Genomic DNA, 16,160 nt, shown 5'->3' with positions numbered 1-16,160 from the left:
CGCAGATCTGCCCCTATGCTTGTCTTCTTTGCTTTGGCATCATCAGTGCTTACCCAGTGGATCATCCAATGTGTGGCTACATCCTCAGTTCAGATCCTTTCATTAACTGCTCTTACATCAATGGCTGCATTTCTATTGCTGACCTGTTCAACGATGATCACCCCATTTAGGACCCAGTAAAGTATCACAGATTCCAAGGAAACAGGTTACCTGCACCATACTAATTTTGCCAATGGTAAATCGCTCAGCAGAGTCATGGGTAAACCTTTGGCAATGTTCTTTAATATAAAGAAGGATGAGGCAGAAAGTGACAGAGGAGATACAGATCACTGTGACCAGTCTACAGCGCACGTAGAATGGGCAGACAATGTGGGTGTGACCACCGATGAGGTCATCCAAGATTCTTCAATAACAGGGATGAAATGACCTCTACAAACAACTCAATAGCAGCCTGTATCAGCTTTTCAAATTATTAGCTCTCAAGCTCAGTAGCAGCACATCTTCTTGAATACCTTCTTGAAAGTTTCCCTGCTTAGGAGCCATAACAGACACTAAGAAGGCAAAGGCATATCCATCAACAGAAAGAGAATTAGCTCTCACAGCAAGATAACTACTAAAACAATCCAAAGTGAAAGTATTACTCCTGAAGCGACTACTAGGCGTGATGCCAATAAGCATAGTGTCTCATTCTGCCCACTACCCATGAGGCCAATCCAGGTAGAATTGGACAAACAGAGAGCTCAGGCATCAGGATCTTTCAAAGACAAGGTAATCATAATACTAAAAATGAAACAAACGTTTCCTTGTTGGTACAATGCCAGAGAATACAAGTAAAGCCTCACATTTCTTCACCTTCACTCTCAGTTCATGGCCACCTCAGACACCTCGATGAATGGTTGGGGAACAAACCTGCAGGAGCTGTTGGCCACCTGCTTCTGGTCGCAACAGGAAATAAATCAGCACATAAGTGTGCACAAGCCAGGAGTTGTCAGCAGAGCGCTCAGGTCTTTTCTCCCTTGTATCCAGAACTCAGAGAAGTTATAATCAAACAGGTATGACCACACTATCAGATTCTGCCATTGGAATCTCAGAGCTTATGCTGTTGGGCAACTTACTACTGAATCGCAGTAACAGCAGAACATCTCCCGGGGGAAAAGAACGAACAAGCAACCCATCTTTGCAGAGAGCTGCAGAATGACTAGAGTAGGAGTTAAAGGGCATTATTCTGATAAAAGTATTCAGTACCTGGTGGAAACCAAGGATGTGCCTCTTTGTCATGATAGATAACAAACATTACCACTCAATGCAAGCAGGCATCCACAACCAAACTCATGGAGGAATGCCCTTTGATCAAATGGTGCAAGATGTTTGCCTACCCTTCTTACGAATTTCTCTGCTGCCAAAAATAATCGCCAAGATGAAAAGGGAACCCTGCATGTTGATCCTCGTAACTGTCACCTGGCCACCACAGTACAGGCTTACATACCTTCTAAAGTGCTCAAGGTATCACTCATGCTGCTACAGATGAACGCAGATGTGACAGAAAGAGCTTTACATCCACTAGACTTCAGAAGGTGTCTCAGATTCTATCTTGACCGAACTAAACAGTTTATGAAGTTAAATCAACTTCTTATCTCTTACAATCCACAAAAAGAATTCCCTTGGCCCTTAACATGATGACACTTCCCAACTCTTGCTGGACATCCTAAAGGACCTGCAAGCTATGATGTAAGACTTCAGAACCTCTTTCCCAGATCCTTAATAACCTTATCCATTGCCGTGGTCTCCTTCAACATCAGCACCACCACAGAAACAGCACTAGCACAGGATGCGCCTCCATAGCCCATCACAGTCTCTTTGGAGGCGGAGACTGACACCACAGAGGATAGTGAAGCTTAGGATGATGTAGAGGATGAGGACTGTGTACCACCCAAGAGCACCCCAGGAAGCAAATGGATGCACTACATTGCTCTAAATGGGATACTGCATTGCTTCAGGAGGAGGCATGAAACCTTTTCCTCACATCCCTCCCCTATCAGTCTTGTCACCAGATGACACTGCAAAGTTTTATAGTCTGGTCAAAAGAGCCTCTAAAAGATTCAATCTATCTATAACCACTAAAGACACAGAGAACTTCGTCACACATGCCAGCATTTGAAAATGTGAAGTGGAAGATTTTGAGAACAATCAGGGGGAATGTATTTTCCCAACTGATTTATGTTGAAGCAGGGACAATTGTAGGTTGGGGACACCTAAAATAAAGCCATTAAGGCTTATAAAATCTAGGCTCTCCCATCTTCCTATTTTTACATCTTTGAACAATCCATTAGGTCAACCAACATAATGCTTATATTTCACCACATATGTGTAGCAGGAAAGAGCCACATGCAAACTCCAGCCTCCATTTATGTGGTCATTCCTCATTTTGAGATTAAACAGATTGCCACAGAGAATATTCATATTTGCCACACAGAGTACAAAAAGATTGCCTCAGTGATTTTTATGGCATCACAATGATGCTCCAACAACCATGCCTCTCTGTGTACTGTACCTCCTGCCCATGAAGGGAGAAATATGGATAACTTGATGACGCAGGCCAGTACCATGACTGCAAATTTACTCAGATCTGCAAAGTCTAGGACTGTATTGTGCAGATACAATAGGCATGGGGGTAGACATGCCCCTCTTTTTGATATCTTTCCAGAGGAGATGTCATACCTTAGACAGTAATCACATGGAGGTCATCGATTTGACAAGGAACAAGTGGGCTTTTTCTTTATAAACATTACCATACCTCATATCATATCATGAAACGGTACTATCACACTTCTCTTGCAATTGATCTTTTATGCATTTATATAAATATTATATATTTATATGCTTGAATCATCCTCGTCATTAGGATGGGAATCCCTGGTAATCTTAAATAACAGCACACAGTGTTAAAATTGCCATAGGCCTCAATAACAACATTTGTTTATTAGCACATCCACATCATTTGAAGTAACTCGAACTTCAGCCAATGAGACTGAAGTGCTAGCTCTCCTACATCCCCTAGAGGCCACCACAGCTCAGATTTTTTTTGCACATTGTGTGTGATGGAGTCCCCAAGGAGAACTTTGTTCTAACCTCTCAGTGACTATATCTTGGTACCATTCAGGTATACCCTAGAACTGAACCAGCCCTAACTTCAGCTTCCAGAGTACTGTAAGTCGTTTTAGGATAAAAATGTTCTGGATAATCCCTGTTTTACTAACTTATCATGACTGACACAGAGAACAAGATCTATACTGATGCTCCACATGAGCAATTAATTATTGTTTGTGACGTTTGTCAGACTTTTCCATCTAGGACTATGAAGCTCTGGGAAAGGAGGTTGGCACTGTATGTTTTGGAAAAGAAGAAAACATACCCTCCAGCCAAGAGGAAGGCCCTCTCATTTGGGGATGATTCAGTGAAAAGTGCTCCCCAAGCACTTCCCCAAAGGCAGCACAAAAAAGGAAACAGAGAGTTTACAGAATTGGACTTACTATCTAAATTTCTTACTGCCACCACCTCACAGGAAAAAAACTGGAGTATCCTCTATAAAACACTCCAGGAAGGATGAGCTCCAACCTCTGCAACAAATAGTGCTATTATTCGGTTCCTATGATGTCCTGTCTCAAATTCATCTCCCACAATTAAAGAAAAAAAACATAGCCTAGAGGACAATTATCAGGACTATGAGTGTTACCCCCAGATCTTCTTAGTTGACAACTCTCCTCTCTCTTATGGGCATCTATGTTATAGGAGACAACCAAAGGGCATGGAGGTGCTTGTCATATTTTTGGCAAAATTACAACAAATGATGAACATTTTTTGAAGATTATTTCTTTTGCAATCTACAGGGCAACCTACCGCTGCCCCAACCTTAGTACCTACTGCACCTATTCTACCTTTGCTCCTAGCTCCACTACCTATATCTTAAACAACCACTGGTCCCACTGACTCATAAAGACTTGAGGAATGAAGACTCATCAGATTCCCCAATCTCCTGGACCAAGGTGAAACTGCAGCCCTCATCCTCCTTGACATCTCGGCAGCCTTCGACACCGTCTCCCACCCCACTCGCTGTGCAAGACTCCACAAGGCTGGCATCTGCGGCAAAGCCCTGAAATGGATCCTCTCCTTCTTCACCGGCCGAACTCAGAGAGTCAGGCTCCCACCGTTCACATCCGATTCTATAGAGAACCGCTGCGGCATCCCCCAAGGCTCCTCCCTGAGCCCCACCCTCTTCAACATCTAAATGGTCCCGCAAGCAGACGTCATCAGAAACCACAGACTCAACATCGTCTCCTACGCTGATGACACTCAGCTCATCCTGTTCCTGACTGACAAACCTACAGTTGAGAAGACCAACTTCCACAACGGGCTGAAAGGAGTCGCCGCCTGGATGAAAGACAACTCCTTCAAGTTCAACTCCGACAAGACAGAAGTCCTCGTTTTGGGCACCACCCCCTCTTCCTGGGATGACTCCTGGTGGCCCGCAGCGCTCCAAGCCCCCACCCACACCGACCGACCATGCACATAACCTTGGCATTATTCTCTACTCCTCACTCTCTATGAACTACCAAGTCAACGCCGTCTCGTCCTCCTGCTTCCACACGCTCCACCTGCTCTGAAAGATCTTCAAGCGGATCCACATTGAATCCAGAAGAACAAGTTGCCCAGACGCTAGTCAGCAGCAAGCTTGACTATGGCAATGCACTCCACGTAGGCACCACCCAAAAGCTTCAAAAGATGTGAAAAATCTAGAACACCGCTGCTAAAATTACCCTGCACATCCCTCGCCGCAGCCACATCTCCGGGCACCTGAGAGACCTACACTGGCTCCTGATCCACAAGAGAATCACCTTCTAGCTCCTCACACAGGCCTACAAGGCCCTCCACAACATTGGACCTGCAAACCTCAACTACCACCTCACCTTCCACACACCTATTAGACAACTCCATTCTGCTCACCTGGCCCTGTCCACCATCCCACGGATCTGCAAGACCACAGCCGGAGGAAGATCCTTCTCCTACCTCACTGCTAAGACCTGGAACTCTCTTTCTCTCCATCTCAGGCAATCTCCTTCTCTGCCTCAATTCAGGAAGGACCTCAAGACATGGCTCTTCGACTGAACCGGCCATCTGGCGCTTCGACTGAGCTGCAGAACCTCCCCCCCCCCCAAGCGCCTTGAGACCCAAACAAGTGATTAGCCACGCTCTGTAAGAACCCTGATTGATTGATTGATTCTGTGTATTCAGCTGCGTAGGAAGAAGGTGAACTCCAATAGGGAGATGATGGAAGTGATCCAGAATAGAATGACTATATGTTACACAAGGAAGGCGATAAATTGCCCCCCTAGACAGATTCCAATCTGGACAACTTATCCTGTTTTATGCTCTAATGGAGAGAGCTGCTAAGAAGTTAAATTCAGACTGGGATGGTCGCCGAATTGATAGTTCTGGCCAGAGAGTTAGTTCAATGGTGGCAACATCAGTCAAAGTTGCTAATGCTTTAGCAATATTGGACTGTTAGGATCGACAGCTGTGGCCTGTCATCTAACCACTAGCTCATTCCTGAGGACAAGAAGTAAGCTGCAAAAGCAGTAATCAATGAAGGAGCATTAACTTATGCAGCATTCATTGATGCAGCAGTGAACGTTTCCAATGCAGGCTTCTGTCAGCTGGCAGTATCAGTGGTGTTTAAGACAGTAGGGTTGGGTGAGATCTACAGCTTTCTGTCCAGCAATCCAAGCAAAGATCTTTGATATGCCCTTTGATGGTCTCATCCTGTGGGTGAGTCCATAGAGAATATTCATATAGATACGGATAATGTAACAATTTCCCAGTCCATCCACTTTCCGTGGCTCACGCAGATCCCAGGTTTTCAGAGGAGCCTTCAGTCAGTGTGCGGGTCAAGACAGGCCCTAGTAACACCCTTGATAAACCAAATATGACCAATTAGCCGGATCCAAGGCGAGGATATGGCAGATCATCCAAATGTAAAAGGAGCCCCTTTCAAACGTATTCCAACAACAACCAAAAGAGAGCTTGACTTCCAGCAGCTGCCCAGCACCCATCCAAAACTCAGCAGCTGGGAAGAAGAATTTCCCTTTTATCCCCTCATGGGAGTCCATAACATTGGACCGATAGGTGCAGCAAATTATACACTCAGGACATACATTGGAATTTTTACAGAAACCACCTGTCTGCCTGCCCAAGAAAGAACATCATCTTCACTTGACGGAGCTACAACAGAAAATTCTCCTCTGAAAGCAAGCAATAGAGACGGTCCCAAGATGCTAGAGAAACCAGGGATGTTACTCCAGATTCTTTTTGATAAAGAACTGGACAATGGAGGCTGATTCTAGACCTCAGAGAACTGAGCAAGTTCCAAAAAAAACATTATTTTCGCATGGGTGTTATCCAAAAGGTCCGCCTGATGAGTAAGGAAGGAGGGAACCTGGCCTCCCTGGATCTTTAAGATGTGTGTATCCCTATCCCTCTACATCGAAAGCACTGGAAATTCCTCTGATTTTCAGTTGCAGGCAGCACTATCAATTCAAAGGCCCTTCCCTTTGGGCTCATATCACCGCCTCCGATATTTACCAAATGCCTAGCGCTGTTTGCTGCTTTCCTCAGATGACAGGGTCACCAGGTGTACCCATAATTGTATCAATGCCTTGTCAAGGCTCCATCAAAGGAAGAGGCAAAAACTACTATGAGCACATGCATCAGCCTGCTTCACAGATTGGGGCTGACACTAAATATTAACAAATACTTCATAGAACCAGACTGAAACTTCAGTTCCTAGGAGCTATACTAGACATGCAATTAGGAAACGCTTTCCCCTCATAGGACAAAGCATTGAAGCTCCAAATCATGGAAAAAGATTTCTCCACCAGACAGACAGTCACAGGCAGGCAGTACAAGTCTCTGCTGGGCCTGATGTCATCTTGCCCAGGCATTCTACTCTTTTGCAGGTTCCAAATAAGACCCATCTAACAAGAACTGGACAATTAATGGAAACAAATAAATGCCTTATGGATAGCACAGTAGTAGTAATAAGGCGACTGAATTAGGCACTGCTACCATGGAGATCCCCTACAAATGTCAATGCAGGCCTCTCTTTCCATCATCCATTAGACTGAGTGGTGTTCACAACTAATGTGTCTGTGGATGGCTGGGGAGCTCATACTCAAGAGTTGTCCACCCCAGAGTCCTCTGTTCAGACATAAAGAAGATGCTCCATTTCAATGTCATGGAGCCTTGGACCCAGTGACTTGGGCAAAAAGTGTTTCTCCCAAAACTGGCAGGTCAAGAGGTCCTCATTGGGATGGACAGTACAACGTCAATGGCTCACAGTGCGAAGGAAGAAGGTCTCAGCCTCTCTCATGGGAGTCCTAACAGCTTTGGGGCTGGAGTGTTTCTCACCACCTGGATATCACTGTGGGGCACCTCCCGGGATGTCAAAATGATCTACACGCATCCATACATTATTGGAATGTCATGAACTGAGCTTTCCCAAGATCAAAGAGGACTACCTCTTCCACAAAAGGGGCCTCCCTAAACTAAACTTGTTTGTCACCCAGAGCAACAAAAATTTCCAGTGTTACACCAGCAGGTCCCAGTGCAATGCCTTTTCAATCGAATGGTCCAATATGTTTGCATATACCTTTCTGACATTTTCCCGTATCCCCAGGGTTCTAAGGATTGTACTTATTCTCATTGCCCCAGCCTGGCCTCACCAGTACTGGTTCATTGAGCCCCTGAACATATCTGTACACCCATCAGAACCACTGAAGATGCACCCAAATCTCCTCTTCAGACATAAAAGAGAAATTCTGCACCACGACATCCTATAGTTAAACCTAATGCCATGGTACCTGACCGACCTAGAGTTTGGTTATTTAGATCTCGGACCAGAATGTAGAAACTTCCTGGCACAAGTTAGGGTGCCAGCTACCACATCATCTGTAACACCAGATGGATTTTTTTCTGTGCTTGGTGTCGAATCAAAGGATTCCACCCATTGACCACAACACCTCACCAGATACTTACATATTCACTGAGGCTAGCCAAGAGTGGCTGTAAATTCTTGTCAGTACGAGTCCATATAGCAGAAATCTCATGATTTTGAACGACGGAGGATAATTCAACCACTCTTCTCTCACGAGAATAATAAAAAAATGTATGACGAGGCTTTTCAGAGCATTTTCTCCTATATAGCGTCCACCAGTACCCTGGGAGCTTTATATTATCCTAAGTCAGCTAATGCTGCTTCCATTCGAGCCAATCCACAGATCGCATCTAAAATGTATTTTCTAGAAAACAGTGCTTACATCATCTCGCAGAGTAGATGAAATGCATACATTTACAGTGATAGAAACCTCCGCTTTACTAAGAACAAAGTCATTTTATGGACCGATCCTAAGTTTATACCTAAGGATCCTATTCATATTTACCTGAATAAACCTATCATTCTACTGTCTTTTGTCCCAAAAACATTAGAATATCTCTGCACATATGTGGCATCCAATTTCCCGTTTTGTGTTTGGAGAAAGTCTGCTGTCTGTGGTTTAAGAGAGCATACCAATGATGGGGAACTAGGAATGAGGACAAGTAACATGTTTTTCTCCTTCACTGGAGTCACTCAGCATCCATGCGCATATGGGATCCCTGGATCGCCCATATGTTCACAGATATTCTACTGTTTATTAATTTAATTAAAATGCTCTTGACGGAGGACTAATGATATAGGTGAGTAATATTTTACTTGTGCTGATTTGTATCTTTCAAAATATCCTTCATGCTTGTCTGGTCGCAGTGCCCAGGTTGGAGTATTTCCTCTTTATCTACTTAGTTGCAAGGGGAGTTAGACAAGCAGAAACAAAGGAATGTTAAAGATGGCTACCTATCTGGCCTATTTGCACCTCAAACCATCACATTTATGGGACAGTGTTCCCTGCCACCATAGAGGTCCCCCAAAAAGCAAATTAGTTATTTTTGCTTGAGATGTTCAGCCACCTTAAATACCAGACAGGACCCCTTCCTCAACTGCTCGGGCTCTCAACATTTTGCATCCATGCAATAGTTTGAAGTGTTTCTACAAATGCACCTTTTGAGAAGACTGAAGGGGCAGAAAAGCTGTTTGTTGACACTTGATACATGCTACTTGCATGTCAATATTGTAGGGTATTGTGCGGTATGGGTCTGTTTGCCCTGGGATTCACCGCTGTGTTGTTGTGCTAGGTGTATAAAGTCATATCTGAACTTGGTAAGAAACCTCAAAAGATCCCCTTGTAAGAAACAGCACCTCTCGAGGCTGAGGACCACCAGCCAACTTCAGCATGGTGAAATCTTTAAATACCAACTACAATCTGGGCCATATGAATATAAAATAACGAGAGGCAAAATAAGGAGAGTCCAAGGAACCCGAATCTGCCAAGGGTTTAGGATTTGAAATTCCAGATTGAGCCCAAACTGCAATCCATCTTCTCGGGTCGTTGAACAGGAGCCAAAGGCTCGATTTAAGGGGGTGGTAATAAGGAAGCCTCTTATTGCTGAGGGTGGTGCTAAATCTCACATTGGGCACACCTGAAGAATGTGACTGTCAGGAATGACGGGACACGGAAAGCACGTGGATCTGTTTCTGGAATGTTCATGCTACAAAAAGTCAAAGTCTGGTTTCTGTGATGAAAAATCTAAGAAAATTTCACTCACTAAACAAATTGCTGTGAAGACTCGAGCGGGGCCAGTTGTCCCTTCTGTCCCTCCCCAAGTTATTACTCATTGATACTCTATTTAAAGGCTGCGATTCTACAAAAACGAACATGCAGAAGAAAGATATCTAGATGTAATGCTGCTCCTCTTGTCTTGGCATCTTTCATAGCCTCCCAGATGTGGTGATGTGTTCACTTGTTAGTTAATACTTCTTGTATTAACTGCATTTGCCTTTGTTTGAGGGAAACTAAAATGGCTGCCGGCCACCCTCCCTTGCAGCTTCAGCAACATCACTACTTTCTTAAAGTGACATGCCTAGGTGACAAACATGAACATTAGTTGGTGATGGGATTTGGTAAGAAGTTCCTCCCCTGACGTACAAAGCATTTACATTTAGGTAAAATACCCCCGCTGGAGAACTAGAATTACAGACAGGTAACCCTTACTGCAAAACCCAAACTCTCCTCACCATTTTAAGATTTTTTTATTGTGAATAATTTAGACATGATTGCATTTTGAGCTAGTATTCTTGTCTTTCAGGATAGGCGTGTGGTCAGCCTGGATAGGATGCCACCGGGCACATCTTGGAAACGAACGAACAAGGAGGATATTGGATATGTCGAAGCTCAAGCGGTACCTGGCACACACCTTCGATTTCACTTGCAGTTTTACTACTGAGATCCACACACATCTTTGACATTGCGCCTCAGTTCTGCCTTCAGCATCCTTGTTACTCCAGCACTGAGACCTGCACACAGCTCTGCAATTTCATCTGAATTCTGACGTTCATATCGGTCTTATTCCAGAAATGTGGCCTACATATATTGATGTCCTGCAATCTAATTCGGAGACTAATACACAGTTCTTTCATTCTACTATAATCCTTTTTCTACAGCTTTTCTGCACAGGATCATACACACAGTCCTGCCTGTGCACCCCAGTCCTGCCCTGCAACCCCTGCTTTTCAGGTCCAGGGACCCGCATACATTTCTGCCTGCGTACCTCATCACTGCAGCACATCTTTCATTTGTCATTTACTGCTGAAGCTCACACGTGGCTCTGACAGTGCAGTCAGTCCTGACCTGTAAAATCCACCGCTACTCCTGCCACGCTGGATGCCACACACAACTTTCCCAGTTCACCGCTATCAAGACATGGCATTCTTGCTATTCCAGTACTGACACCCATAGCACCTCTGCCAATGCACCCCTGTCTTCACCTTTGCCAGTGCCCTTCATTCCTCATGCACAGCACCCACTCTTGGCACCAGTACGGGGCAAGAACAAAGCTCTGCCAGTGCATTACAAGTCTGACATGCTTCTCTCCATTGCGGTCCTTCGCCGATTCTGGGTTTCTCATCAGTTTAACTCTTCTCTCCCCTCTCCTGCAGGACAGGCGACTCGGGATTCCGGAACTAAAGGTATCGGGCAGCCCTTGTTTCTCTGTCGGGGATGAGAGCAGCATGGCATCTGGGTACCGGAGGCCGACCGACTCACCCGCACACAACCAACCCCAGGTACTGCCAGGACGTCGGCCTACCTCCCACTTCTTCATAGCAGTGTGTAGTGCGATTGTGTGTAATTCGTTCTCCTGCCACTGATGGACTAGTTGTAAGACTCCCTGTACTGCAGCTCCAATCCTGACCACAAGAGATTCACAACTCTGGTGCCGCAGTGGAACCGTGAGGCCCTCTAAAGCTGTAATATGACTTCCTGTACATCGTGGGATCTTAATTAATAGTCATAAATGGTGAATAATTCCTAGGTGCTTGCGGTGAATTGTTCAACGCTTATGACTTCAATGAAGATGCCTCCTCTGCAGAACTAGCTCCACATGTATGTAACCTGTCCTTACCACAAGAGGGCAGTCACTGCGACTCAGCTGTTTCAGACTCTCAAAAGCTTGTGTCGTTTTATAGAGCATTGCTCATCACACTCACTTCCTAGCGAGCACCGGTGCACTGCTCCCATTGCAGCGGGGGCTGTAATCTGTACTCGCAGTTCAGATTTTCACCACTCGATTGTAGCAACACTTCTGCTACAGGAGGAGTTGGGATTCAACTAGTGACTGCAACTCCACATCTCACCACAAGAGGGCCAGTCACAATGACTCGGCTGCTGCGGAAGAAGCAATGAGGCTCACCGAGGCTTGTGTGGTGTTATTAAGTGCAACTCAGCACCACCTTCACTCCTACAGGGCGCACTCTCCGTCTGCTATTGCTAAAGGAGACGTGATCCGCTCTGTACTTGCTGTTTCTTTTCTCACCACCAGAGTTTAGGACATGATCCCTCTCCCTTTGTAGGTAAAAGAGTGGGCACCTTTGTAGCTGCAGTTCAACTATTCACTGGTCGAGGACAGTGGCAGTGCATGACATTTCTCCAGCTCCAGGAAGGGATGTGACCCTCTATACACCACCAGAGTGCAAATTAGGATTTCTTTCCTCCATACAGTGGCAGCAGGGAAATCCTCTATAGTTGCAGTTCAACTACTTGTGGGCACCATCCCAAATCTCCCACTTCTGAAGGTGGATGTTATCCCTTCGGGCCTGCAGTTCCAGTTCATGCCACCAGTTGGCAGGGCCTCTCTACAGGGAAAGCTGTAAAATGCTCTAGTGCTGTATTTGCTCTCTTTGCCACCATGAAACAGGGCGCTAGATCGTTCCTAGTACAGGAGGGGGAGTGAGATTACCCATGGCTGCATTTCACTACCACACTATTAGGAACAATGTTACATTCAATCCCGCGCCCCTCTTAATCCACCCCGGGCTGCTGAAGGCTGCACTTCACACCCACAACACAGGCAGATCAGGAGATTGTTCCCAGTGCAGACAGGCAACAATTCCATCTACACTTGCAGCTCCCTCTTCCACTACAGGAGAAGAATGAGATATGTTGCTGCTGTTCCACTTCCCACCATTAGATAACCTAACATGACTTATCTCCCCACTTTCTTTCTAGCGTCTGGTTCGTGCTCTCTACGACTTTGAAGCACTGGAGGACGACGAACTGGGCTTCCACTGTGATGATATCATTGAGGTGCTGAACAGCTCAGATCCTTCCTGGTGGCATGGTCGCTTCCGTGGGCGTGAAGGTCTCTTCCCTGTCAACTATGTGGACATTATCAATCGGTGATGTGTGAATGCACAAAAGTGATGCACTCTGACCCAAACAAGAAGAAGGGTGCTAAACGGACACAAAGTACACCGACCTTCCTACTGACTTTAAGGAAATTACCATATACAAATTGAACATTATTTATAAGCAGGCGATTTACATATCTCTTTTTCAGGCTACCGCTTTCTGATGTTAGAGTTCCACCCTTGACCAGCAGGATTTATGTAAGAACAATACTTGTCCCTCGGTCCAGTGAGAGTGTGGTAATCCGGCAGCTGCCCCAGCCCCACCAGCAGCTTTCACTGTAAGAGCAGTGCTGGCTTTTCCCCAGCATCCTCAGGAGCTGTGTTACTTCAGTATCTCTTCTAGCCCTGGCCAGCAGGTGTCACTGTAAGGGCAGTCGGTGACTTTCCTTCTCTTTGGGTTGGGTTAGCTCAGCAGCACTCTGTTGAAACATGCTCCCTCGCTGTATCTTCTATTTCGATTTCCCTGCCATTTATGCCTTTGTAAAATTCAAGAAAGCAATCTAGTTTCCCCTGGGCAGCTCAGGTACTTATTGCGAGTTAACTAAAATCATTTCAGTCTAGTTTTAATAACAAAAATGTCACCCTCTCATGCTGTACACAACTTATACCATTGAAATGTTTCTGCCCAAGTCTCTTATTTCGAAATATCATAAATTCTCTACAGTTTTAGCAACATTGAGGTTCCTGAGATTCAAGAGCAAAGCATTTCTGAGAGGTTGAATTAGTGTTTGGGGGAGAGGCGAATCTGTCAGGTTGGTGGCAAAGTGCCCTCAGCCATACTGAACTCTGCCAATGACAAAGCCTACCTACCTTTTCTACGTCGACGAAGTATAGGCTCTCAGACGTTCACATATATCACCATCCACCTGATTTAGGTGGACGAAGTTCTCATTTTTTTTTCCTTTTAGCTCCTCTACACCAGCAGTTAAAACCTGGCTAAGGGACAGTAAGAATAAATATACAGACCCTTACACCAAGGAAGACAACTCCCTTGGTATGGGAGCCATTTGTTTGACTTTTTTCCAAAAACCAACTCCCATTTTGAGAGTTTGTTTTTGGAAAAGGTAAAGAATTGCAAAAGTTTGAACGACGGCCATGATGTTTGATGGAGCCTTCGCTCAAACCTATACATTAATAGGAACCACTGTGATGGCAGTTCCTGACAATGTTTAGCGTCCGCAGGTCTGGCCGACAAGTCTAATTTTAGCAGGCGGAGGACCCTCGGTATGGCAGGAGTAAAGTGCTTCGCCATACCAATTGACTTACTTCCACTAGCCACATTTTAAATCAGTCCCCACGTTTACACTTGTTTAATCCATCATTTCATAAAAGCACTGTGCAAGATGAATAAAAAAACATGTATTTGTTTTGTTTTCAACACCATTCAACTAATACTTTTCTACTGCACAAAATCTTATACATTAGAAGGTATAACTTCGAAAGACATTGATCTTTTAACACTTCAATCTTCGTGTTGCTAAAATTGAAGGAAATTGATGACTTTTTCTAAAAAAAAAACATTTTCCGGAAAAGCTCACCAAAGGTGTTTGTTGTACGGAAAATAACATGCCCATGAAATGTGTTTTATTTAAAAAAAAGTCGAAATAGTTCATTACATTAAAAAAAAAATACCTGCAACACCCACATGAATTAGGTTAGCTGTTTCAATTAAATTACTTCAGCATAACCTTTAGCCCCAGCTAGCACGTGTTGTTTTAAGACCAGTCCCAATAGCTGTGTTACTTCAGTAGCTCTCAGCCTCTCCAGTAGGTGTCACTGTAATAGCTGTACCTGACTTCCTCAGCAGGGACAGTGTTATTAATGGATTCCCCTTCCCAGTAAGACACAACACTGACCTCAAATTTACTTTTCTGCAGCAGCGACTGCCTCTCACAGGCACTGGCCTGTTGTGACGTTTTCCAATATTCCTTTAGGCCACTTAATTTCTAGTAAGTCACATCCTGCGATAACACAGCAGTCTTTGAACTCTAAACTCTCACAAGTCAGGGTGCAGGGCATTGCGTTGAAGAGAAGCCACTGCACTGGACTGGATTTACTCACATCCAAAGTTCAAGGGTAAAACAATCCTTTCATCATGGGATCTTCTTTGAGATTCATAAAGTCTATCTCCGCCCCTGTTACACTTCTGTAAGAGAGATCAGCTCTTCTTTTTATAATGCATATTGAGTAGAACCTTTTCTTTTGTTTCTCTGAATTATTATGTTCAATAAATAAAATAAAGGCTGCTTAATATAGTGTGACGTTACAGTTCAGAAAAAAAACAGTAGGAATAAAATAAAGCTGATAGGCAGCACATTTCTATAAGAAAGAATACATGCACTGCCCCTTTAAGAGAGCCAATGAGAACCACTATCAGCATAGGTGGCAAGTGTTCAGTTTGGTTTATGAGTGACATTCCCATATGTGTAGTGCATTTATTTGTGACATTTCAAGCCGTCTGAGTGACACTTTATTGTGAGTGAAATAAGGCAATTGCATCCCTGTCAAGAGATCATTTTTCGGAATGCGACATTTTCTCATATATGAAGGTACTTAATGTGTGAATTGACACAGGGGCGCTTTACATGATAATCGTACACGTCTTTATTTAGCAGGAGTAAATGAGATGGTTTGCTCAGAGTCGCAGAATGTTGAGCTGAGGGCGGGATTCGAGGCCTCTTCTACGGTTCTAAAGTAGACATTTCTGGGCCCTAGGCCACATCTTGTCCCACCTCCTCCTGTCCTATCCCTATGCAGTTCCCCCTCTCTTACTGCAGTGTCCATGGACCAAGTTTTTTGGCTTATATTTAGAAGCTTTGTTTTGGGGCTGGGCACCCACATCACTTTGACAAAAATGATTTGAGCTGAGCTGCTTTTGGACATTAATTAAGTTGGTGTGTGGTTTTGTGTTTAAGTCTTCAAATCTCTGTAGTTTGCTTGGTCTGGAAATGAGTTTCTATGATAGTGGGATAGTACCAAGTATTGAGAATCCTACACCTCCCCTGTACACTAGCACCACCTTGTGGCCTTTGGTAACAGTACTCGGAGTTTAGCTTTTGTGTCCCAGCCAAGTGAGAAACTGGAAGTAACGGGTTTATCACATTTCAAGACACGGTTCTTTTGTGTGACAATCTCAGGTATTGCGGTAACGCAGGGAAATTACCGAAAATGCGTTATTTTTATGTGTGATGCGTGGCACTTGGCAGCTGTATCAGCTATGCCAGTATAGCCCTTACTGGGCACTAACATAACTTTTTTCTGTCTGACGCAT

The 16,160-nt window shown here is 44.5% G+C and overlaps 1 protein-coding gene across 1 annotated transcript in view; it reads left to right on the top strand.

The window, feature by feature from the left end:
* The window catches only part of GRAP2 (GRB2 related adaptor protein 2), a 215,108-nt gene extending 200,579 nt beyond the window's left edge, over window positions 1–14,529 (top strand). The window contains exons 7-9 of the mRNA XM_069231286.1: window positions 10,291–10,383; window positions 11,141–11,266; window positions 12,708–14,529. Coding sequence (XP_069087387.1) covers window positions 10,291–10,383; window positions 11,141–11,266; window positions 12,708–12,881 — 393 coding nt within the window. The 3' untranslated portion in view covers window positions 12,882–14,529. The remainder of the gene's footprint in view (window positions 1–10,290; window positions 10,384–11,140; window positions 11,267–12,707) is intronic.
* The last annotated feature ends 1,631 nt before the right edge of the window (window positions 14,530–16,160 follow it).

This window comes from Pleurodeles waltl, chromosome 4_2 (genome assembly GCF_031143425.1).
Source record: "Pleurodeles waltl isolate 20211129_DDA chromosome 4_2, aPleWal1.hap1.20221129, whole genome shotgun sequence".
Taxonomy (NCBI): domain Eukaryota; kingdom Metazoa; phylum Chordata; class Amphibia; order Caudata; family Salamandridae; genus Pleurodeles; species Pleurodeles waltl.
This window is presented reverse-complemented; position numbering and strand designations above follow the sequence as displayed.